The following is a 25129-nucleotide window of genomic DNA, read 5'->3' on the forward strand; positions in this document are numbered from 1 at the left end:
CTTGCCCTAGGGACACATGAATCTCTGGGCCTTGGGGGTAGGCAGAAGCCGACCCGGAGATCTCTCTGTCCATCCCTTCTTTGTCGTAAGTGATCTGTATTTCAAAAACATCTCCAGGGATCAGTCTTCTGGTGGGAGAAGAGAGCCAAAGGCACCTGGGGTGATGTGGGGATACCCCTCACAAAGGCCCTTGTTTTCTACCTTCATCCTCAAAGTTTCCACCCAATCTCTGGAATCTATAGCAAGAGAGGCGTTATGATTGTTTGTTTGTTTCTAAGAGGGGTGGTCAGAAATTGGGTAGGCTCCCTCTTGCCTCTAAGATACAAAACTTAAAAAAAAAAAGAAAAGAAAAAGAAAGGAAAATGACATTTCATTTACTAAAATCAACAAATGGCGACACAGAGCTGTCACTTTGGAATGACCCAGAGTGGGGGGTCATGCCTCACCTGAGTGAAGCAGGGGGAGGTGGCTCCAGGAATTTGAGGAAGGGGCTTCTGGATTCTGCCCCCAGCCACCCTGCCTGGAACCTCTATTTTCAGTTCTCCCTCTTCCTCTGGGTCTCTACTCACCCCCTCTTGATCTCTGTCTCCCTCTCTCTGGTCTCCATCCCCCATCTCTAGCTCCTCTCTTTTGTGTCTCTGTCCCTATCTAAGTCTCTTGTCCCTCTCCTCTGACTTCTCTCCTCCTCCTCTGCGGTCTCTGTCCGTTTCTCTCTGTCTCTGAGTTTCTCTGCCTTCTCAATCTCTGCCGTCTATCTGGACTTTTGGCCATAACCCTTCTCAGACCTCCTCCAACCCCGGGGCTGAAGACTGTCCATGGATATTTACTCCCCTGTATCAGTTCCAGGGCTGTTAATCCACTCTTCTCCTCCCAGAAGTCCCCTTTTTGTATCACTGGTAAGGGCCAAGGGAGTAGTGTTCATGAATGGAAGATTGGCAGAGGCGAAGGAAAAGAAGTTAGGGAAGTCTCCACCTTCCCTCCCTTCCCGGGGCAGCACGCATTGGTGATGGTGGAACCCATAAATGGACACCGGCTTTAGGCCCGCATTGTACTGTTATGAGAGCAGGAGTTAACCTATTGTTGTCATGCACTGAGATGTCAGGCTTTATTTGTTACAGCAGCTGCTGTTACCTTACCTAATACCATGCCACCCTACCTTCCCACTTAAGAAAGCTGACAAATTCCCAATGCTAAAATTCCTGAATTTTCAACTCACATCAGCTCAATGGTGGGACAATGTCCTCTCATATTAGGACCCAACCCACATCCTGCCAAAAAGCTGAGTCCAACATTTAAAAGGTACTTACCCCAATCTTAGTCAGCTCTGCCTTTGACCTAACCTGACTCTGACCTCAGGTTAATCCCTAGCTCTGTTTCTGTTATAAACCTAACTTGACTTTGTCCTTAATGCCACCACTGACTTAGCCTAATGCTCTTTCTAATGACCTTGGCTTCTGATGCAACCCTTAACTGTAAGTCTGATGATTATGAACCACTTATATCACAAGTCTTAGCCTTAACCCTGGTCTTGAGCAGAATTCACCCTGACCTTGATCCCAGGCGTCCAGCCCCAATCCAGGCCCTAGGCCAAACCCAGCCTGATTTTAGGTATAATCCTGGCCTTGATTTTGAGTCTAGCTGTCTTAAGTCTATACCCAATTTTACCCAGGCCCTGGGTACCTAACCCTAACCCCAGCCATGGCCAGCCCCAACACCAGCGCTAGTTGTGACCTTTACCGAATCTTAACCCTGTCCTCAACCCCAGACCAAACTCCACCGATACTGACTGCTACTGATCCTTAATCTTAGCCTTAGCTTGATTCTTGATTTCTAATCCTAATTGGAACCAAACTCAGTTCTAAGAGTTTCATGTGATTTCAGAGTCATCCCTGACTCTTCTTTCTCTTTCCTCCGCGTATCCAGTCTGCTAGTCAAGTGCTGGGAATGCAACCTTCCACATTCTATCAGTATCCGACCGTTCCTCTCCACCTCCACGGTCCACCAGGTCCCGCTACCGTCATCTTCTTCCTGGACTGCTGCAGTCATCCTCCCCCTGGGCTCCTGTTCATTCTACTCTCCTAGCCCCCAACCCAGAGTGATCTTGTTAAAACCCGAGGTCAGCAAATCTCTGCTCAGGGCCTTTCTCCATGGTTTCCATCTCACTAGGTAAAAGTCAAGTCCTACATTGGCCCCCAAGATCCTAAATAATATGGCCCCCTTTGTCTCCTTTCTGACCTCCTTTCCTCCCACCCTTTCCTTGCTCACTCTGTTCTAGCACCCTGGCCTCCTTGAGTCCCGCATACTCAGGCACATCCCACCCCAGGCCCTTTGCACTTGCTGTTTTATCTGTCTGAGTCTCCTTCCCCAGATATCCACATGCCCACCTCCAACTCTCAGCCTGAGTCTTTACTCACATGTCACATTTTCAGTAAAGTCTTTCCATTCAACATTATTGAAAATTTCAGTGCCTCTCTCTTCCAGAATTCTCTGTTTCCCTTCTCTGCCTCATTTTCTTCATGGCATTGTGTACCATCTAGTGCAGTGTGTGGTTAACTTATTTATCTTGTTTACTGTCCATTTCCTCCCACAAGAGTACAAGCTCCCAGGATAGGAAATTATTTGTCTCTTTTGTTACTCAATGTCTAGCATAGTGCCTGGCACATAGTAGGCAGCTTAATGAATATTTTTTTGAATGACCATGTGCTTCCTGAGAAGGCTGCAGCTCCATTCCCTGTAGTTCTAAGATGGCTGGGTAAAAGGAAGAAGAGTGAAGGGGTGGCCACAACTTCAGAAGAGTAGGTTCAGTGTTGGTTATACCTGGCCAACAGAGGATGTGGCTCTGTCCCCAAGTCCCTGTATTGCGTTTCAGGCCCTGGCGAAGGGAACTCACTAAGTTTTTCGTTCCGTCACCTGCATCGAGAGCAGCTGAGAAGCCTTGAAAGCCTGGGTTCTCTTCCCAGTTTGTCCGTGGAACCGGGGCACCCATATATTCCCCTCCTTGGGGTCACAGGCTTCCATCCAGCTCAGCTAAGAATGGGGTGAGAGCCAAGAGAGAGACTCCTCTCAACGCTGGAGCTGGAACTGGAACTGGGGATAAGGGTGAGGATGAGGCAGGAACACCGTGGGGCTCGGCACAGCCAGTGGCGAAGAAGGAGGAGAAGGCCATAGAGATGGAGGGCTGAAATAAAGTGGCTGGTGAAAAGAGGCAAAGAGAGAAAAATAGAGACAAACAGAAAGAAGCGAAGGTGAGAAGCACAGGCACATAGAAACAGAGATGGACAGAGAGTGTGTGCAATAATGGGGAGAAAAAGGGTACCCCAACATTTATTCCGCTTCTAGCGTCTATTCTACTCTCCCGCAACTTTTCCTGTGACTGCAAGGCCTAGCCAGGCCAAAGCTACACTTCCCTGAATGCCCCTTTGCGGTGGATTCCCGGAAGGAGGTTTGGGATTCCACCAATCCAGATGCCTCCGCGGGAAGCTTGAATTTCTAACTCAAGTCGGCTGGGGAGAGAAGTAGCCCGCAGGCCACCGCCCTGAGTCGGTATTTCTCAGAGCTGGTGCGATTGCGGAGCCTGCGGCCGGCTGCCTGACCTCGCAGGAGGAGCGGCAATTGCCGGATATTTCTGGAGGGTGGATTTGAGGGGTGCCTTGAAGTCTCAGCCTAGAATGATATTTCTTCGGTTCAGTCTCTGTGTCCCTTAATAAGTCCCTTTCGTTTACAGTGGCCAGAGTGGATTCTGTTACGGCTTTCACTGAGCAATACTGGGTACACAGACAGGGAGAAAGAGATGCAGCGGCGGGCAGAAACCGAAAGTGAGTCAGAGATTCCCCCCGCGAGGGACAGGGGAAGACAGAGCCCTGCAGAGATACAATGAGATGATTTTTTAAGGAGGGGAGAAAAGCGTGGAAGGAGGAAGATGGGGTGACACAGACACCCAGAGAAATATTGAAGCTGAGGCAGAGAGGAGCAGGAGGCAAGGAGGCGGGGGAGCAGAAACAGTGTCCCAGAGCTCTCCCAGGATGCTGGCGGGGGAGTGTTGGTGGAGAGGACCCTTTAGAGACTTAGCGCCAGAGGCAGAGTTGGGGGGCCAGGGTGGAGAGGGGGCCTGGGGAGGTCCCTGACTTGCCAAAGACTCACAAGGCCTGGCCTGCTGATGGAGTGTTTTCCAGTAGGAAAATGTCTCTGTTTCTCCATGCTTATTCCCAGCCCCAAGCTTCAACAGGCCTGCCTGAGGAAAGCATAGTGCCCCTGAATGGACTCTTCACTTGCCGGCCACTGCGCCTCCTGGGCCTTGCCGGAAAGACCAGCCCACTTGACTTGGGCAGGAGTGACAGTGGTGGCCAACCACCTTTGAGGACTGAGGCCAATTCCTGAGGGTAGAGGAAGACCGCGGCGACTAAGAGGAGTGAAGGGAACAGAGAAGGGTCTTCAAGAGAGCGAGACTGAATGGACAAGAAAGAGGGGACTGAGGCAGAGAGCTGGAGAGACTGAGGAAAGAAGGCGGACCCAGGGGGCAGAGAGAGGGGGAGCCAGGGGAGGGACAGGGGCAGTGAGCTTGGCAGGCCAGATTTAGGATTCAGGTAGTAACCGGTGACCTGGCTTCTCTGACTAGTTGTCCTGGCTTCGCTCTTGCCCCTCGGATCTCTTTGTTCTCTTTCTTCTAGGGTTGGCAGATAAAATCCAGAATGCCCTATTACATTTGGATTTTAGAGAAGTGACAACTAATATTTATTAGTATGGCTCCAATAGTCATGGATGTATTTACACTTCAGAAAATTCTTTTTTTTAATCTGAAATTCAAATCTCACTGGCTCATACTGAATTTTATTTGACACCTGGGCCACCCAATCGCCATCTCTGTCTTGCTTTCTGCCTCTTTTTGTCTCCTCTTGTGCTTGTTTTCCCTCTGTCCCAGTCCACCTCTACCTTCTCTGTTCTCTCCAGATAACCTTGGTCTGATATGTGCGATGGCCTCTCAGAGCCACTCCTGAGTTCCCCACGCCCCCACCTAGGCCCCCTCTTCCCTCCATCCTCCCATCCCAGCCCGTCTCTAGGGGCCATCTCCCTCCTCCAGGCAACTCCTCCTTCTTCTTTCTTCATCTCTTCTCATCGAGGCCCCCACCCCTGAAACCCACCCTGGCCCCACCAGAAGAGAAAGCTTTGGAGGCTTGAGGGATAGGAATCCCCATTGACTCACCTGCATCCCGGCCTCATCTCCTTTCTTTCCACCTCCTGGGTCAGACAGGTCAGAGTTTCCCAAAGTCACACAGCAATAGAGACCCCAACTCCACCTCTCTCCCCCAAATCCCTCTAAGTTCCCAGCTTCCTGGTGGAAAACTCCTTAATTTGTCAGAAAATGGCCTGGCTTGGCAATAGTTTCTGACGCAGAGCAAACTTGAGGGCCCGCATTGGAGCCAGGACCAGAGATGCCTGTGCTGCGAGGAATGGTAGACTTTTGAGCATCTACTACGTGCTAAGAGTTGGGATATGGCTTTCGGGCTGGCAACATGGGAACAGTGACTTGTGGTGGCTGTTGCCATTCTCCTGGGCCTGAGAACATAGGAGGTGCTCAATAAATGTCTTTCTTGAAGCGAACAAATGAATGAATGAATGAGTGAATGAATGAAAAACAAAAAAAGGCCCCAAGCAGTTGAGGACCCTTCTCCATGTCTGCTATTCTCTTCATTCCCATCACTGTCTCTTTCTACTTTGTCCCTGGTCTGTTCCTTCCTCCCCTCCCCCTCTCTCAGTTTCTGTCCCTCCCCAAGTCATTTTATTGTTAATTTTTCACGTCAGGGAGTCTCTCAGTGACCACCACGTGCTGAGCATCTCTTCTGAGTCAGGCACTGATGGGGTGAGGCGCTTATGGAATCCTTCTGGAATATTCCAGAAGGTAAGTACAGCTTTGTAGGTCTTTTTCATATGGGAGACTGAGACCCAGAGAGAGGAAAGCGAGGTGCCCTGGTCACCGCAGAACTAACACGTCTGGCCTCACCTAAACCTGTCTCTCCAACTCACCCGTCATTCTGCCTCCTGCTTGGCACAGCATCACCTCAAGCCCAGCCGTCCCTGACATCTCCAAGATGTAAGGGTATTAGCATTAAACACTGACCACAGGGGTTGCAAACTTAAACTGTGTCCGGGGCTGGGCATGTAACACAAGAGTATTGCAGGGTCAGGGCACAGAGGCTGCCTGACCTTGGCTGATGAGAAGTGCCTGGCCCTCCAGCCAGTGTTAGGACCACTCAGAGATGCCACATCCTGATTTCTCAAGAGGGTCTTTGCAACCCAATTTCCAGGAAGTCTCCGAGGTTTAAATGGGCAAACCAAATTCACACAAAAACGCTGTTTAGGTCGAAAGCGAGATTATGTCTGCCCAGATAGGCCTGCCAGGCCGATGGTTTGCAACCTCTGAATTGTTTTTAGTCCCAAAGGAGATGTTGTAGATTCCAGTAGAATATATGCTTCATGATGATGCAGAGATTTGGGGGGTCTGTTTTGTTAACGGCTTTATCTCCCAGCACTCCAGAAAGGTGCCTTACACTATCTTGCGCTCACAATTTTTTTCTGAAGCACGGATGGTGTATTGAATCCTAGACATCGACCATAGAAATAATGTTAAAAACATCTCCTTTTTATACACAGGGAGATGGAGGCTCTGAGGGGCAAATCTCGAAGGTTCCAGAGCAGGTGCTCTGGATCTCACCGACTCCAAACGTAACCCTAGGCTATCCTGACCCTGACTAGGTTTGTGCGTTTGAAATCTGTGGTGTGGTGTGGGTCCGGGGGACGCGTTTGTGGGACTGGTGCCGAAAGATGTGGTGGCGATGGTGGCATCGACCCTCCTGATTGGCCACTGACGGCCCCGACTGAACCCGGCTTCGCTTCCTGGACACATTTGCCCTGGGCGCTCACCCAGTCCAGAGAGAATAATCCACCCCTCCTCCTTCCTCCTGGGCCCATCCTCAGGGGTCCCCCCACCCCCTCCCTAGATCCCAAGAGCCCAGAGGGAAAGGGGGAAAAATTTAGGATGAGGGTGGGAGGTGCGGAGAGGAGGGGAGAGGGAAGGATAGGATGTAAGAGAGTGTGTGATGTGAAGCAAAAGACAACATTAGGACACAGATGCTGAGATGGTCGTTATCGCGGCAAAAAGGTGGGGAAGTCGCCGAGGGGAGGGAGGGTGTGGTGGGGGCGGGGTGGGGGCCATGTAAGCCATCACATGGTGCACTAGGTCACATCGGCGGACACTCGGGGGTGGGTGGGTGGGAGTGGTGGCCCAGGCATGGCAATGTGGGGGAGAGGGAAGGGGCAGCGGGCTCCCCAGCCAGGGAGCTTGGAGGTGGTGGGGTGGGAGTGGGGTGGGGGTGGGGCGGACGTCTCTGGTCGCAGAGGATGGAAGGAATCGTTAGGGGGTTGAATGAGGCACGGAGGCATGGTGCCACATGGCGGATGGTCTGGGCCCAAGAGCAGGTGTAGGGGTGGGACAGCAGGCAGCGGGCCCAGCTCTGGGCTTGGGGCGTTAATCTAAGGACTGGGGACACGCAGGGATCCTCTGGTCCTCAAGCTTCCCATTTCCAAGAGAGAGACAAGCCTGGGGAGAGGCAAGCTTAAGGTCCCAATAAGGATTTAGAGGGGTCAGTTGTCCAAAGATAGTCACCCCCTCATCCCCACTCTCCTACCCCCGTCTGTCCCAAACAGAGAAGAGGGGAAGAGAGATTCTAACTCCAATGATCTCTTCGAGCTCCTCAGGAGGACCCGGAGTGAACCATTTCATGATGGGGACAGCAGCCATTCTGTCAGACTACACCTTTCGTGCCTCTCCCCACCTCCCTCCAAGGGGATCGCGTCCCTCTAGGAGTAATACTGGATATCTTGAAATCCTTAGCACTGGGGGCAGGGGAGACACACCCTGTTTGCAGATTCTCCCCAAAATGTAACCGGGATGTCATGCCTCCAGTGGCCTGAGATGCCAACACAAAGAAAAAAAATGACTCCCACGTCCCCTGGCTCAAACCCAGTACAAAAGTGACTATTACAATGAAGGGGTGGGAGAGTGGGGGCACAGAAAGTGGGGGCCAGAGTGAGCCCTCCACTGGCAGGAGGCCATCGCCCTGGCCCCGCTTCTGAGAAGGGACAAAGCCAAACAGCTGAGATATTTAAATGGTCCACTCTCCCCCAGCCTGGGGAGGACCCTAGAGTGAGGATAGGTAGGGCATGGGATGGGGTGCGGGTGGGGAGGCATGGGCGGTGGGAGAGATGGAGGAAAGGTAGCTATTGCCCTCGCCTCCCCCTCCCCTCGCCGGACACACAGTTTTCCTGTGGGATGAACACAGAAAGGGTTAATCAAAAAGAGTTCGATGAGCGAGTCCTGACGGTCGAGTGGGGCGGGCTGGAGCAATGAGGCCGCAGGTCCCGGTGGCCGTGGTGATGGAGTCACTTAGAGAATGAGAGGTTGGTGGTTTGGGGGGCGGGTAGGAGGAGGAAAGGTGGGGGGGAGGGGGATTAGGCGGTCCCCCCACTTATCTCTGGGAGACAAGAGTGTCCTGGACTGGCTGAGAAGGGGTTAAAAACTAGCAGCCCCCAGCCCCCCAGAGTGTTCCCCCATCTCCTCCCTGCCACCCACCAATCCCCAACGAGACTGGCAGAGGGCACTGAGACGGACCTTACACACACCGCAGCGCGCCACGGTGGCACCCTCCACCACGGCGTCCAGACAGCTGACTGCAGTGGCGAGGATCGGATAGCAGGCTGGAGTGTCGCGACTCCACGAGAAGCCGTAAACTTGTGTCCCCGGCCCTCAGGGCCCCCACCTTGGGCATCGCGATCCCGATTCTCCCCGCTCGTACATCCGGTTCGGCTTGCGACAGCCGACCTCGGAGTTCCAGTCGGCGGGGCAGGTGCGTGGCAAACAGCGCGAAGGCCTGCCTGGCTGTCGCGAGAGGTGTGCACCCAGTCAGCAGCCTGACGCCCAAATTGCCCCTCGTCTCACTCGCAGTTAATACTTCTTTCACCGCTCAGCGCATCACGACCTCACTCTCGTCTTGCAACAGCAATAATCCAATGCAGGGGGATCCTCTTACTTTCCGGGAACAGTAGGCCACCAATCAAGAAACAAAATAAGGAGGGCGTGGGGTGGAGAATAGAGCAAGAGAACAGAAGGGGATATCGAGGGACTTGGGGTTAGAAGGGGAGAAGAAATAGCCACTCAGAGAAAAGTGCTTACCGTATTCTTTCCAAGTATAGGTCCCCAACGTCTAGCAAGTTGACTCTTACTGAATCCTGCTTGGGGTACCCAAGCAAATCTCCACCTACAAGTCCAGGGCAGGCATTTAGGCAGATAAAGATATGCACGATCTTCACCTTCTGATCCCCTAATAATTATTGCAGTGAAGACTCCTTTGCCCATGGAGAGATGGTTGGGACACTGGGCAGAAGGTGGCTGGGGCAGGTTGGCTCAGAGCCCTGAGGCCGGGGGATGAAGTGGAGGGATTGGCACATCAACCCATACTTCTTACATAAGTGCTTTGAGGAATACTTCTCTGGAATCCAGGTGGCACCGTCCCTGGGGCCAGGAGAAGAGGGCGAGCTTGTCTTCCCTCCCCAATTCTACAGATTTGCCTGAAGGAGGCAAGTGGGGTTCTCCCCAGCTGGTGGAATTTGGGGCATCAAGGTAAGGGATTAGTTGAAGGGAGTTTTTTCTGTCTTTTTTTTTTTTTCTTACAAAGATTCTAAGAAAAACTCAGGTGGGAGGGGATGAGGAAGGGGACCCCATTTTAGTTATGTCCACAGACTTTTTTCAATGCCTCTTAGGGGCCTCCCCAGAGAAGTGGTCCCATTTCCTCCCCTTATCTGGAAGTTCCCTCCCCCAGAGCGGCTCAGTTCCAAGGAAGTTTGGCACTTTTTTAATCAATGGGAAGGTGGGGGAGGAGAGAGGTTAAGGGGGTGAAGAGGGGGAAAAAGACAGACAAAGATAGAGACAGGACAGGTAACAATGGGAGCCACAAGAGAAAAGTAAAAGCCATAGGGAGCCCAAGAAAGAAAAAAAAGAGAGAAAGAGAGAGAGAGGAGAGACTCTGGAGGAAGATGTTGGGAGCTGGAGGGCAAATGGGAAAGAACGGGAGACAATTCCAATGCAGCAAACACTTATTAAGCACCACTGGGTGCTGAAGAGCAGAGGGATAGCAAGGAGGCCACTCAGAGTCTCTGAGATCTGACTGGCTAATCAGGGAACGGGGGAAAGAGGCGGTGTGTTTTTCCAATGATCCCCATCCTGACCCCACATCTATGTCCCCTCTCGGGACATACTGCAGCACAAAGATTGAGGTCAGAATGCAGAAGAGGACTTCATGGGATGGGGAAGATGGTAGAGTGGGTTTCCTAGGGGTAAACGGGGAAAGGTATGTGGCCTCTTCCACTCACCACCGGTGAGTGAACACTCTCACTGAGCTCCAGCAACTACCTTTCAGATAGCCCTGGCTGCTGGTGGGGAGGGGGTCCCCAGAAATGTGTGAATAGGGAGGGGTTGTCACACAGATACTCAGGAACACTTTGGGAGGCCCAGCCTCCAGAGACGCATGTCTGTGTGAGAGGAGTACTGGGTCCTGCTGATGGGGGACCCAGACTCCCATGAAAGGGAGCTATAGAAAGCATCTGACAAAACCAGGGCAGCTGAGGATGCAAAATGATAGCAAATGAGTGCTTCAAATCCACCTCCCCACTCCCAGATGTTTTTCTCCCGGCCCTTCCACTCCTCATGGGGGCCTGGGGGCGTGTAGGGATATTCCAGCTGACACTGCAAATGCCCACCGTGGGTGGAGAAATACTGTGAAACCATAGGGTCTTCTGAGAGGCAGAGAGGAGCAGTGGCCCACAGGGCATCCTCCACCTACTAACTCCAAGAGGCCCGCAGAAGATATGTACAAAGTTACATCAAAAAATTGTTTTGGCACTCGAATCTCCATCTGGGTTCAGTCTGGAGATTAGGGGTGGGGCAGCACGATGGGGAGATGGGGGGATGAAATGGGGCTTGCCCCCCACCCTAGAGAGTGAAGAGGGCATGGAAAAGTCACCCTAGTGCCCAAGCAAGCAGCCTCCCATCAGGTGGAAGGGCCGGGTGGGAAATTCAGTGCAAAGGTACCTTGAAGGCTATTGCTTTCTAGGGATTTTCACATTTTAATTTGGGGGTGGTTTCTCTTAGCGGGCAGGGGTCTCCCAGGCTTTGGGGGTGGGAATTGTCTCTGGCTTTTCTTTCTCCTTTCGATGGGAGAGAGACGAGGAGGCCTAATTCCCCCAAAGCCATGGGTAGAGAGGGTCTGGAAGACCTAGGAGGGGGACAAATGGGGGAGAGGGTAGGCATGGGGTGCCCTCCCCAGAGATGCTGATGCATGGAACCAGGGCACCTGGGGGCCTGCTTTGGGTTGAGGAAGTGGAGGTGTCTCCAAGGGGGAAGGGGAGATGGATGAGGGTAGAGGTGGGTCTCAGCTATCCTAAGTCCATAGGGTTGTCAGGCCCTACAAGTCTCAGCCTGCCAACAAGGCCTTAGAGCTGACCACAGTCGCAGTGCTCAGGCAGCCACTCCCAAACCAACTCTCAGGGCTGCCTGGCTTTGGCAGACTCCATCAGAACATTCTAGCTCCTCAGGGCCCATGGCGAGAGCACCAAAGCATTCTGATCCCTCAGTACTACCAAAGTACTCCAGCTTGCGAAAACCACAAGCCAACCTAATCTTTAGAGCACACGAAGCATTCAGGCTCAAAGGGACCCTACATGGCTCACTGAACTCGACACTGGGTCATGATGGCCTGACAGAGCCACGCACGTTTGGCTCACCAGACTCAATGGAACAAAGCCACGCAGACACAAGCATGCACACAAAGGCGGGGGTGGGAATGGGGTCTTTAACGGTTTTCACTAGCTCCTCACCCTCCCTGCCAGGTGAGTTCACAGACTTGGGTATTTGGATAGAGATGACCCTGACAATACTGGGTCTTTCCTTGAGTCCTCCAGATATGATCCAAGTCCCACCCCTTTTCTCCTCCTAGGCAGACCCCCAGGCCAGGACCCACCAAAGCGGGTGCAGGTGGAGAAGGAGTGTCAGTGACAGCCATGGCCCAATTCAGGAAGTGCATGCTCCATCCCAATGACGTCAGGAAATAACCCGGAGATACCACAGAAGTACATGCCCCCACAATGTCGCTGAAGTAACCTTCGAGGAAGGCCCATTGAGACATCGTAGGAAGTGCCTATCTGTCCTGTCATCACAGGAAGTGACCTCTGGGGAGCTACTTCCAGTTGACATCATAAGGGAGTGTCAGCGGCACCCCAGAAAGTAGCTTAACCCAGTGACATCCCCGACAGGGACCTTCCTCCATTACTCAGAAAACCATAGAAGATGCCACGGGAAGTTGTGAAGCCTCTCACAAGAGTCTTGCGCGTGGGGACTGGACCAATCCCAGAGCTGGCCTCATTCCCAGCAGCACTGCACCCCTCCCCCTATACGACCTGACAACAAAACAGTGAACAGTCCCACCTAGGAGGGGCAACTCCAAGGGCGGGTAAGTCGCTGAGAAAATCTGAGACTCTGGGGTCCCTGCTCCAAAATCCCATTTCAACTCAGACCCCTCTGCTACCTCTACTCCCATCCCTTCTCTCAGATCTGGAACTGACAGCAGAAGTGGGGGGTGTTGTTTGGGAGGCCCTCATTCTAGGTGGCCCAGAGGCTCCCTCCCCTCCTCCATATGGAAACAAAAACTTACAAAGGGGGAAAATCCTTCAAAAAAAAAAAAAGAAAGTAAAAAAGAAAAGAAAAATGAAAAAAGGAAAAAAAGAGAAGAAAGAAAAAGGAAAAAGAAAAAAAAAGGAGGGAAAGAAAGAAAATAACGCTTTGTTTTCTATTAAAATCAACAAAATGCAATATATACAGATATCACACAGACCCGGGCCCTGGGAGGAGGGGCGGGCCCAGTCAAGCGTAGGGAGGAGGAAGGAAGAGGGGTCAGTTCAGAGCTGGGGAGGAGCTTCTGGGCCCCATCCCCAGCCATCGCTCAATCCTGCCTATGACTACCAGAAAGGGGGGTGCAGTCAGGCCTACCAGCCCCATCCCACAGGGAGCAGGACTACACCCGAGCTGAGGTCAGGAGTTGGGGTGGGGGGAGGGGGAGGAGAAGGAAGAGAGGAGGAGAAGGGGGCCGGGAGGAGGGTGGGAGCACACACCACAGGCCTCATCCCACTTTCTGAGGGTTTGAGGCCCTCACTCCCTGCTCGTAGGTGACCGCTGGCTGATGAGGTATTGGCAGGCGGCTTGCGTGGCCGCAGGGCTGCCCGTGATGGTGACCCGCCGGTTCCGCGTGCCGGGCAGGAACTCCCTTCTTGGAGATCTGGATGCGCGCGCCTGTCAGCTCCTGGTACTCCACCAACGTCTTGCCCCCTTTGCCCAGGATGGCCCCACCAGGTTCTCAGGCACCGCAATCTCCACCAGCTCCTTGGCACTCTCAGCTGCCAACTTCTCTGCGTCAGGAAGCCCCCAGCGGCCCGGCTGCACTGCGGCGGCCACCAGCGGGCCACCCCGCCGCCCGCCCCGCCCGCCCGCCCGGCCCGAGGTAGCCGTTGGCTGCTGCGGCCAAAGCGAGCCCCAGGGCTCCGGGGGCGAGGGCGGAGGCGGGGCGGCCTCCGGCGCCCGGCCCCGGCCTCCCGCGTAGGACGCCGGGAGGTTGCTGGCGGCGGCCGCAGCGGGTTGGCACCAGCGGCCACGGCGGCCAGGACCCGGAGGCCGCGGCCGAGTTGAGGCCCAGGCCGAGGGAGTTGGTGTTGTAGCCGTAACTGGCCAGCGTGTTAAGCGCCGTGCTGATGGCCAGCAGGTCGGTGCCAGAGAAGGCGGCAGAGGCGGCCGGAGCGCCCGCGCCAGCCCGCGGGCCCAGCGAACCGGAGCGGCGCGGCGAGGCAGCGGCACGCGGCGGAGCAGCATCGGCCGGCTGGCGTGCGGTGAGCGGTGGGGTTGGAGTTGTACAGGGGCCAGCCACGTTAGCGTAGCTGATGTGAGGCTGAGGCAGCTGCTGCTCTGGGGGTCTTCCTGTACCTTCTGCACGATGGCGCTCACGGCCTTGTGCACCTGCTCTGGTTCGCCGCTGACTGTCACCACACGCTCCTGAAGGTTGATGCCCTCTGGCTTCTGCGACAGCTGCACCCAGGCACCCGACTGTTCCATCACGGCTTTCACTGTGGCGCCGCCCTTGCCGATGATGAGGCCCGCGGTGCTGTTGGGGACGATCAGCTTGGCCTGCATGTGGGGTGAGAGGGAGGGTCTTTAGGATGGTGGGTGGGGACCGAACAGTAGCATTAGGCTAGGGCTTGCCGTCTTAACTCGCCCCCGCTCTCACGTGTCCCAAATCAGGCCCGCTGTGCCCCTTGATAGACGCGGGTATGGTCGGACTGCTTGTTAAAATAGTGAAATTCGGGGCGCCTGGGTGGCACAGCGGTTAAGCGTCTGCCTTCGGCTAGGGGCGTGATCCCAGCGTTCTGGGATGGAGCCCCACATCAGGCTCCTCCACTGGGAGCCTGCTTCTTCCTCTCCCACTCCCCCTGCTTGTGTTCCCTCTCTCGCTGGCTGTCTCTATCTCTGTCGAATAAATAAATAAAATCTTTAAAAAAAATAAATAAAATAGTGAAATTCTTCCACATTGGTTGGTTAAAAAAAAAAAAAAGAGCTAGTACTCCACGTCCTCTCAGTAGGCTCTCAGCCACCTTGTCCCATACACCTGGAACCCCCAGGGCCTCCCTTTCATCCAGCACCTTAAAGGCTTAATGGCTGACCCAGTAGGTGCCCTCCAGGACAGCGGGTGCTCCCAGCTTACATTGGTGCTCACGCCTTCTAGATCATTAAAGACTCTGACTCCCAGCCCCAGAAAAGGGGTCATTAAGTCTCACTTGACAAAGGAGCCACTTGAGGCCTGGGAGATGAAGGGGCTTGCCCCAAGGTTACCCAGAGTGCCGAGGAGCTGCAATCCAGCTCCATCGTGTTTCCCCTCCTGGGGCAAGGTCACTGCACTTAACCTCTTTTTGTTATGCCCCCCCCCGCCCCCCCCATTCAGATGTTGAAGTCCTAAGCCTCCCCAGTACCTCATGATATGACTGTATTTGGAGAGGGTCTTTAAAGAGGCAACGAAGTTTAAGTGAGGTTATTGGGGTGGGCCCTAATCCAATATGACTGGTGTCCTTATAGGAAGAAGAGATTAGGACACAGGCACACACAGAGGAATGACGGTGTGAGAATGCAGGGGACGACCATCTCCAAGCCCAGGAGAGAGGCCTCGGAAGAAACCAACCCTGCCCCAGATCTCAGACTTCTAGCCTCCGGAACTGTGAGAAAATGGATTTCTGTTGCTTAGGCCACCTGGTCTGCGGTACGCTGTTAGGGCCCCCAAGCAATCGAATGCACTTGTCCTATCTGTAAAATGAAGATAGAAAACCTTACATCTCAGGAGGCAGGGAGGCAATTGGGCACTTAAATACAGAGGACCCCTTCTCGGGTCCAGAAAGGCCCATCCTTTGCCGCTGCAAATCCTATCCATCTTAATTCTGGGGGTGGCGGAGGGGGAGATTTCAAAACCAAAATTCTCTCCTTTCACATACCCAAGGATACTTCTACCGTAAGTTCCTCTTGCTCAATCCTTCCCACGTCCTCTCAGACCAGTGGGTTCCACCCCTGAAGCCCCTGACTCTCCTCTTCGCCCCCTGAGCCAGACCCCAGAGGTGTTTGGGAAATCTGTGGGAGCGCTTTTGGTTGTCATGAGACTTGGGGGGTGCAGATGCCGGCATGCAGTGGGCAGGTCCTTGGATGTTTACACCCCACAACCTGAGACTCAGTTCTTTACAACCGTCTGGGTCCCGTATGGCTTTTGAGTGACTCCCCGGACATTCATGTTGGTGAAAAGCCTGTTTATAAACCTCAGAGCCGAGACCTGAACCCCACGATCCATAAGATCTGCTGAAATTTCCAGGGATGCGACTAACTGGCCAATGAAGGGAAGATTGTACTTTGTTTTGTTCTGAACTTTACCCAGAGTGGTTCATCACTTAAAAAAACCATGGGGGCGCCTGGGTGGCACAGCAGTTAAGCGTCTGCCTTCGGCTCAGGGCGTGATCCCGGCGTTCTGGGATCGAGCCCCACATCAGGCTCCTCCGCTGGGAGCCTGCTTCTTCCTCTCCCACTCCCCCTGCTTGTGTTCCCTCTCTCGCTGGCTGTCTCTATCTCTGTCGAATAAATAAATAAAATCTTTAAAAAAAAAAACCATGACAACAGTAGTAATGCCACGTGTCTTATTTACATCTCCGATGTGACACCCTGGATCCTGTGTTTGTCTCTGTCTCTCTCAGGCTATGTTAGGTGTGAGCGGCTGACTCGTTCCTTAGTTCTACTGTAGTGATCTGTAACATTTATCTACGAAAATGCATCTCGTTTTATACCACATCACTCCCTTATGTAAAAGAGTTTTACGGGAGAAAGAAAATGTACATACGTACAGTGGAATATTCCTTGGCAATCAATTTAAATGAACAAAGCACTGATCCAGGTTACAACATGGGTGAAGCTAGAAAACACGCTGTGTGAATGAAGCCAGACACAAAAGACCACGTATTGTAGGATTCCATTTATACGGATGTTCAGAACAGGGAAATCTATAGAGACAGAAAGTAGATTAGTGGTGGCTTAGGGCTGGGGGGTGGTGCTGAGCTGTGGGGATTGAGGAGTGATAGCGAAGGGGATCAAGATTTCTTTCTGAGGAGATGAAATGTTCTAAAATTGATTGTGGGCCTGGATGCACAATTCTGAATATAATAAAAGCTTGGAACTGCATGCTTTCAATAGGTGAATTATATGTGTGTGAATTAGCATCTCGATAAAACTTTAAAATCTTACAGATTTCGGGGGCGCCTGGGTGGCACAGCGGTTAAGTGTCTGCCTTCGGCTCAGGGCGTGATCCCGGCGTTATGGGATCGAGCCCCACATCAGGCTCCTCGGCTATGAGCCTGCTTCTTCCTCTCCCACTCCCCCTGCTTGTGTTCCCTCTCTCGCTGGCTGTCTCTATCTCTATCAAATAAATAAATAAAATCTTAAAAAAAAAATCTTACAGATTTCGATAGGTAATATATCTACATGATATGCTTTTCCATGTACTGAAATGAGTATGTGTGTGTGTGTATGTGTCATTTCAGAGGTAAGCGGGCTGGGAAAATATTTGTGGGGGAAAGAGGACACGGGGTTTGACAAGGCTGAGAACCACTGCTCTACTTGCTCTGTTCGTTGTTGATCTGCCTTCAACTTTTCCCTCCTTCCCTCTTGCTGACTCGATGGCAGGCAGACTAGACTCCCTGCTGTTCCTCCAAGTCCCAAGCTTGGTCCGGACTCAGGGCCTTTGCACCTGCTATGCCCTCACTTAGAATGCTCCTTCCCAGAAAAGGAGGCTCACCTCTCTCATCGTTCAGGTCTTTGCACAAGTGCACCTCCTCAGAGAGGCCTTATTTGCTTATTTTATGTCCCTAGCACAGAGACCTCCAGACTTGTACCCAACTGCTAGCTTCACATCTCTAGAACGATGTCGAATGGACACCTCAAACTTAAAATCCAAAGTGGAACTCCTCATCTGCTCAAATGTGTTTCTACCAGGGTCTTCCTCATTCCAGTACATGGAAAATGCACCCTTTCACTTCTCAGGCTCAACACTAGGAGTCCTCTCTTTCCCTCCCACTCAACATCCGATCAGCAATTCTATTGCCTCTACCTTCAAAATGTATAGTAGACAGGGTGCCTGGCTGGCTCAGTCAGCGGAGTGTGTGACTCTTGATCTCGGGGTTGTAAGTTCGAGCCCCATGTTGGGTGTAGGGATTACTTTAAAAAAATAAAATCTTAAGAAATATATATATAGTAGACTATTCTAGATTAAAAGAGACTAATGAGATATAACAACCCAATGCGATGCATGAATATTGACTGAATCTTGGATAGAAAAATACTTTATAGACATAGAAGATATTTTGGGACAATGTGAATATGAACTCTTTATTGACTAATGGCATGGAATTGGTGTTAATTTTTGTAGGTGTGATAACAGTAACGTAACAATATAGGACACGTCCTTAGTCTTGGGAGAGGCATGCTGAAGAACTTGGGGGTGAGGAGTCATGAGGTTTATACTTATTTTCAAATGGATCAGGACTCTTTCCCCCCCTTTTTTCTGCTTTATTTTTCATCATAGCACTTTTCACTCTCTCACATTTACTTACTCACTTGCTTGTTTTTCGGTTTCCCCGTGAAAGAATGTAAGATCCACAAGGGTAGAGATTTCTGTCTGTACTGTTTACTGCTGGGTTCTTGGTGCCTAGGGGAATGCCTGGTATGCATTCAGCAAAGAGCGTGTGAATGAATGGATGGATGGAAGAAGGAACGGTGATGTGCCCACAGGACCAAGCAGGAATGGGACTGCATGGAGGTGACCTGGTTATCTCACCTGGTGGTGGTGGTGGTGTGAGTGTGCGGAGGTGGGGAAGTAGGGTGCTGTGCATTTGCCTACACAAACTCAGCCTGCTCTGAGTTTTCTAGATTAATTGGACATTCTGATTTATAAAATGGGAGGCACTTTAGTTTTTATCTATTGGCTACCTCTTCAAAAGGTCTACGAACTACTGGAATTACTGTGTAGTAGCCAGACCACTAGTTTGCAGTCTGTCCATACGAATCCCTGAAAAGTTGCCTTGGACTCTGGAGACACTTGCTCACTTGCCCAGGTTCGAAATCCTGGCTCCACCATTAATGCTGGGCAAGGGACCTAACCTCTTTGAGACTCAGTTTTCTCATCTATAAAATGGGGATATCAGGGGTGCCTGAATGGCTCAGTGGTTAAACGTCTGCCTTCGGCTCAGGGCGTGATCCCGCTGTCCTGGGATCGAGCCCCGCTTCGGGCCCCCTGCTCCACTGGGAGCCTGCTTCTTCCTTTCCCACTCCCCCCGCTTGTGTTCCCTCTCTTGCTGGCTGTCTCTCTCTCTGTCAAATAAATAAATAACATCTTTAAAAAAAATAAAAATAAAATGGGGATATCCATCTCTCCTCCACAGAATTATTGTGAAGCCGAACTGAGATCATTCATGAAATGATGAGCTTGATTCAGGGGCTAGTGCCCCTTAGTTATGTTTCTGCTTGGCCCTTACGGGCATATCATCATCCATTTATTCAAACAAGCGACATTTGCTGAGCACCTACGATGTGCTAAGCATAGGGTGCCATGGGAGGGTACAGGTCATATGTGCTCCTAGTAGATACTCAAGAAATGGTTGTCGTCATTGTCACCCGAATGGGCAGACCTGGATTTAAATCTCACATCTGTGGTACAGGTGCTTTGCAAAGTAGTCTGATGGTTCTTCAAGCAGTTAGACATATCATCTGACCCAATTCCATCCCTAGGTATATAGTCCAAAGAACTGAAAACCATACCCACACATATGTTCATAGCAGCATTCTTCATAATAGCTCAGAAGAAAGAGCCCAGATGACTATCAACTGATGGCCAAACAAAGTGTGGTATATCCGTAATATTATTTGGCCATAAAAAGGAATGAAGTTTTGATATATGTTACGATACGGATTAATCTTGAAAGCAGTTTGCTAAGGGAAAGAAGCCAGACACAAAAGGCCATGTATTATGTCATTCAATTTATATAAAACATCCAGAATAGGCAAATCCATAAACACCAAAAGTAGGTTAGTGGTTGGGACAGGGAGGGGGAGCCGGGAGAATGGACAGTGACTGCCAAAGCGTAATATGGGGCTTCTTTTTGGACTGGCGAAAACGTTTTGGAATTACATTAGGTGATCGATGCATGACTTTGTGAATATACTAAACACCACTAAATGGTATACTTTAAAATGGTGAACTGTACAACACGTGAATTATATCTCAATTTATATATGCAAAAAAAAATCATCAGAAAAAAAGTCCAAGTCAAGAGGATAGAACAGAATATATGAAACCAGACCTAAGAGTCAAGAGGTATTTAGTATGATACAGCATTTCAGAGGGAAAAAGGAAGGATGAAGTAACTGTTCACCAAGAAATGGTAAGAGCAAATGCCTTCACCTTTCTGCACCTTGTTTCCTCTCCTCCAACACGGATGTAACCACAGCTACTCCATACAACCATTGGGAATAGTGAATGACTAGAGTGCCTGGCACATGGGAAGCCCTCAGCAAATGGTTAACTGTCTTCATGATAGGCCCAGGTGGTAGACCCACAGCATCTTAGAAACATCACAGGTGCAGTTTCATAGAATCCTGGAGTGCCAGGATGTCAGTCAGAACAGTGGAGTCTTAGAATAATGTACGTCGAGAATCTTGAAATCACAGAGCCATAGAATTGTAGGAGTTTTAGGGCCCAAAAGACCTCAGAGCATATCTCTCCCCATGATTTGCAAGTCTGTGGAGATTTTCAAATAGTCATAATATAATAATAATTATACAGCTAACAGTGCTTCCATTTGCCAGACACTTTGGTAAACACTTTCATATAGTCACTACCCTACAAGAAGAGGCAGGCACTATTATTATCGCATTTTATGGCTTGGAAAACAGAGGCAAGAGAGGTTAAGTAACTTGCTCAAGGTCACACAGACAGTGAGTAATAGAGCCAGGATCTGATCCCAGTCCGGAATCTCTGTTCAGATTCCCAAGGCTTCACCCCAGAAATTCGGATTCAGTGGCTCTGGGCTGGGACCCAGGAATCTGCATTCTAAGCTGCCTATATGATTCAGATACCAGCCAGGGCTGAGAACCACCAGTCTAGCCCAGAGGTGGCAAACGGGTGGTCCTCAGGCCACAGGCAGCCCACAGCCACATAGTGGTTTTAAGACAGAGCCAACCTTTGAAAATCAGTTGATTTCACATGTTTCTGGCTTCTTCTGAAAATTTTGTAAGATGTGGCAACACTTTGTCTACATTCCCAAAGGGCAAGATTTGAGTCGCATTATATCTCTCTGATGAGGCCAGAGTCCTCAATTCTTTATGTTCCCTTGCTGAATCTTGGAGGCATTTCAATTTATAATCCCTGATTTGGCCCAGCTTCCACACTGTAAAGAAAGGAAACTGAGGCTTACAGAAGGGAAAGGAACCCAGAGTAACACAGCAAGTCCAATGTAGAAAGAGAGTAGACCTGTTTTCTTACTTAAAAATCCCATAATAATATAAGCAGCTAACATTTTTTTAGAACTTTCTATGAATTAGGCATACAGGCTAAGCGCTTTTTCAACATCAGTGAACACTGATCACTGCCCTTAAGTAGGTATCATAATGAATCTCATTTTGCAGATGAGAAAAATGAGGCATGGAGAAATCAAGTCACTTGTTCAAGGTCGCACAGGTAAAGAAGTAAGTTATCAGAGTAAGATTCAACTCATCATCTGACTCCAGAGCCTGAGCCTTTAGCCATTATCTCTTTCATTCTTTAGAGCCCCCTAAGTAATAAATAAGGAGAGGAAAAATCCTGGTTCTATAAACTTTTGATTCCACTATCTCAGAGTTCCTGTGGATTAGGGGGTAGGGTGAAAGGATCGGGTGCAGATGGTGCTGACCCCATCTTCCCTGAAACACGTGCAAACCCTTCATGAACTCTGAGCTCTTTGTGGCCGTGACCAAGGCAGAGGGAAGAGGCAATATCCTTGCCACCGTGTAAACGGTGTGGCCTGCTGGTGGGAAGGGATTCGGGAGAGACCTGGCAGAGCCGCTTCAGCACCAAGGACAGCAGCCGCGCTCCAAGCCCCGAGCCCCAAGTCTTTTTTGGGAATGATCCGCTTGGCAGCATTCTTCCAGGGCTTTCCGCCCACCGTATCCCCAGGAATTTGGGGGAACTCAGGTCGGTGGTTTCTCCCATCTCAGAGTAACAAGAATTCCCAAGAATTCCAGATTCCTTTTACCGAGGGTCTCTCTCTCTCTCTCTCGTCTTTGCTTCTAGGCAGACCCTAAGGAGCCCTCACAAGTGGCCTGTCCTCCTGCCAGGGGCTCTCGCCCCTCTGCATCGTGTGTGCAAGTACATGGGAGTGGGGAAGGGGAGAGAACACGGGGAGTGTACGCAGTTCCCCTCCCCTCCGCCTCCTACCCATCCAGGGCCAAGCCAGGGGCTTTGCAGCAAGCCCACCTGCCCGCGAGCACCGTGGTCATGGCAACCAGAGAGGCCGGAGTAGTGATTGGTCCGCTCCGTACCACGCCCCTACGCCACCGCTTCCCCGTAACTGAGGCAACCAAGCGGCGCTGTCCTCCTCCTTCCATCCCTCCTAGAGAGGCCTGTGTAGGAGAGGGACCTGCCCCCTCCCTCGCTAGCAAAACACCATTTCTTCAAAATGGTGGCTATCCCATACAATAATTAATGGAGAGAGGGAGTATGAGGCCATTTCTAAACTCTTCTGGATGTGGATGGGCTGTCAATGAAGTCACTTCCGGTGAGAACCGGAAGTGGGAGGCAGGTTGCTCTAGGAGACGACGGGATGAGGTGGAAGGAAGAAGAAGGTCTAGAGAATCCCAAGAAGTTGGGATAAGATGGGAGGGGGGCGTAGAGGGTGGTCCAGGGCAAAGTCTCCCAGACCTTCACTCTCTCTCTGCATGAAGCCCACTCTAAGAGGTTTGGAGTCCCTAGGCTGACTCCCTAATAATACGACTAACTACTACCACGTATTTGATTGGCAAACGTCTTATCGGCCTTATCCCATTCAACTCCCACAGTAATCCAGTGATATGGGAGAAGTGTCTTCTCCCGAACCTCACCGGCTTTACAGAAACCCAGTCTTTGCCCCTGCTGACCTGCTTGGCTCTGTCAGGGTTCATCGTGGTTTGGGGTTGAAGGATGTTGACCACCTCAGGCTTGGTCATTGCTTGTGGGATTTCTCGGACCTTCTCAGCAATAAAGCTGTGCACAGCATTCAAGGCCTCTGCTGTGCCCTGTACCAGGCATACTCGTTCTGTGGTTCCTGTTGAGCAAGGGAGAGAGAGGGCACCCTCATCACACAGGAATGGGAAGATTCCTGGGAGACGGGCCCCATTTAATGGAAAGAGAAAACCTAGATCCAAAAAGTGGACCTGACTGGGCCCAGGTCACATGGTAAGCCTGGGGAGCTGGCATGGGCTCCCAGGCCATGGTGGGTAGCTGGGAAAGTGAGTGGAATGCCTGTTTTATAATCTGCACTTCGTGTCCCTCCCCCAAAACAACCCCAGGGGATGGAAGAATGATACTTAAGCGCTTTGCGATGCCCACAGCAGCCCTGGGCAGGGGAGACTGGGCTCAGCTGCCTCTTCCCAGTCCTTGCCGGCTCCCGGTTGCCCTGGCAACCATTCACTCACTCCCCCCCCACCCCCAGAAGCCGGGAGCTCAGGCCTGCAACGGTTGCCACAGTAACTGGAACCCCCTTATCGGTCTGGCTGGCCGGGTCCTCAGCCCACCCCCAGGGGGACGAGGGACGAAGCCCCGTTGCCGTGGCAACCTCTGAAAGCCTGCAGCGAAGGCCTCTGGGCTTTTGGAGAGGATGGGGAAGGGCTGGGGGATGGGGAAGACAGAAGAGAGGCCAGAGTGCCCGCCTGGACCCACCAGATGGAGGGCTGAAGGGTGGGGGAGGGCACGGGTGTGGACAGGGGAGAGCAGAGGCAACTTGTGGAAGGGTAGGGACTCAGGGATGGAGAAAGGAGGGTGGGGTGGATGCCTTTGCTGGAGATTGTCTAGATTTTGGCTATGGTTTTAACCTAAGCATCCTTACTGTGTGTGTGTGTGTGTGTGTGTGTGTGTGTGTGTATGTGTGTATACTAAAGGTAGGGAGGCAGTGGGGTGAAAAGAAGCCAACTCTGGGTGATGTTGGGATATATGTGTGTGGGACAGAGGCTCTGGGGGACACTCTGACCAGTGTGAATACATCTGTGAGACTGTTTGGGTGAGTCATGTGTGTGTGTGTGTGTGTGTGTGTGTGTGTGTGTGTGTGTATGCACGCGTTTCCATGCATGTGTATACCTGGGCAGGACTGGCTAAATTATCTTTATTTGCATATGTGCATAAGAGAAAGCGTGGGAGAGACTGAGATGTCAACAGACAACATGACACAGTGAATCCAGTAAAGATTGTGCAATCTTGCACACGGGAAAGACTTTGGGTGTCACTGTGATGTTCAAGGTTATGTATGTACTGTTTGTGAGACCAAGCTGCTTGTACAGGAGAGTTTGATAGAAAGAAACAAAGAGACCCATGAAGCAGCACTGGGGCTGTATAATGAATGAATATCACTTTGAGACCGGATGTCAGCGTGAGTGTTGGCAGAAAAGAGACAACCAGACACCTTTTGGTGTTCAAAAGACGGTTTGGATGACTGGTGTGTGGTATGTGTGTATATGTGCGTGAGTCTGTGTGTAGGAGACAGACAGACAGACAAGACTCTATCACTGGTGTGTGTCAATGTGAGAAAGAGAGAGGGAGACCGACAGGCAGACTCAAGGGTCAGCATGACAGGAGGACTGATGTGTGTGTGTGTGTGTGTGTGTGTGTGTGTGTGTGTGTGTGTCTGGGTGTATGCGTTACAGCCAGACAAAGACGGCTCTACCGTGACCGGCTGGTGTGACAGTGTGCATGCCTGGCTGAGCTGCACGTGTTTGGTGTGTGGAGTGGGTGTCTGTGTCTCTCTCTGGGTGGGACTCTGCCTGCAGGGACCAGTTAGCTCCCTGGGTCTGTAAAAGGTCTTGAGTGTGTGCCAGGCTCCATGTGCCTGAGTGTCTGGGACATTTGGGGGTAAGGGTCCAGTCTCCTGTGGGCATTCTACCACAGCATAGTGGTGCCACTACCTTGACCCCTCTCTGGCCATCTCAGCCTGGTGGGCCAGTCTCGCCATGTGTCCGAGTGTCACTGTCTTGGGGGCACTTGGGTGGTTGACATCCTCCATCTCCTCTGGGTCACTGTTCCTCACTGATTCCCCCCGACCCCAGAACAATGGACTGGTCTGAGCCAAGGGTGAGTCAGCGTGCAGGCTGCCTCCGTCTGGGTGTAAATAGGAAAGGGTGTGGGTCAGGGTGGGAACTGGGGGGGGGGGGGCGGGGGGGCCCTAGGGAGAGTCTGGGTGG

General features: G+C 51.6%; 2 protein-coding genes across 2 annotated transcripts in view; both read right to left on the bottom strand.

Moving 5' to 3' along the window:
• Positions 1 to 5206, bottom strand: part of LOC121103548 (RNA-binding protein Nova-2-like) — an 8138-nt gene extending 2932 nt beyond the window's left edge. Inside the window, exon 1 of the mRNA XM_040634425.1 lies at positions 5201 to 5206. Coding sequence (XP_040490359.1) covers positions 5201 to 5206 — 6 coding nt within the window. The remainder of the gene's footprint in view (positions 1 to 5200) is intronic.
• An 8017-nt stretch (positions 5207 to 13223) lies between these two features.
• LOC103657200 (RNA-binding protein Nova-2) overlaps positions 13224 to 25129 on the bottom strand; it is a 23751-nt gene continuing 11845 nt past the window's right edge. The window contains 10 exon segments of the mRNA XM_040634187.1: positions 13224 to 13273; positions 13276 to 13364; positions 13366 to 13450; positions 13453 to 13589; positions 13591 to 13642; positions 13645 to 13731; positions 13734 to 13763; positions 13766 to 14039; positions 14042 to 14278; positions 22838 to 23004. Of these exon segments, the coding sequence (XP_040490121.1) occupies positions 13224 to 13273; positions 13276 to 13364; positions 13366 to 13450; positions 13453 to 13589; positions 13591 to 13642; positions 13645 to 13731; positions 13734 to 13763; positions 13766 to 14039; positions 14042 to 14278; positions 22838 to 23004 (1208 nt within the window).

This window comes from Ursus maritimus, unplaced genomic scaffold (assembly GCF_017311325.1).
Source record: "Ursus maritimus isolate PB19 unplaced genomic scaffold, ASM1731132v1 scaffold_19, whole genome shotgun sequence".
Taxonomy (NCBI): Eukaryota; Metazoa; Chordata; class Mammalia; order Carnivora; family Ursidae; genus Ursus; species Ursus maritimus.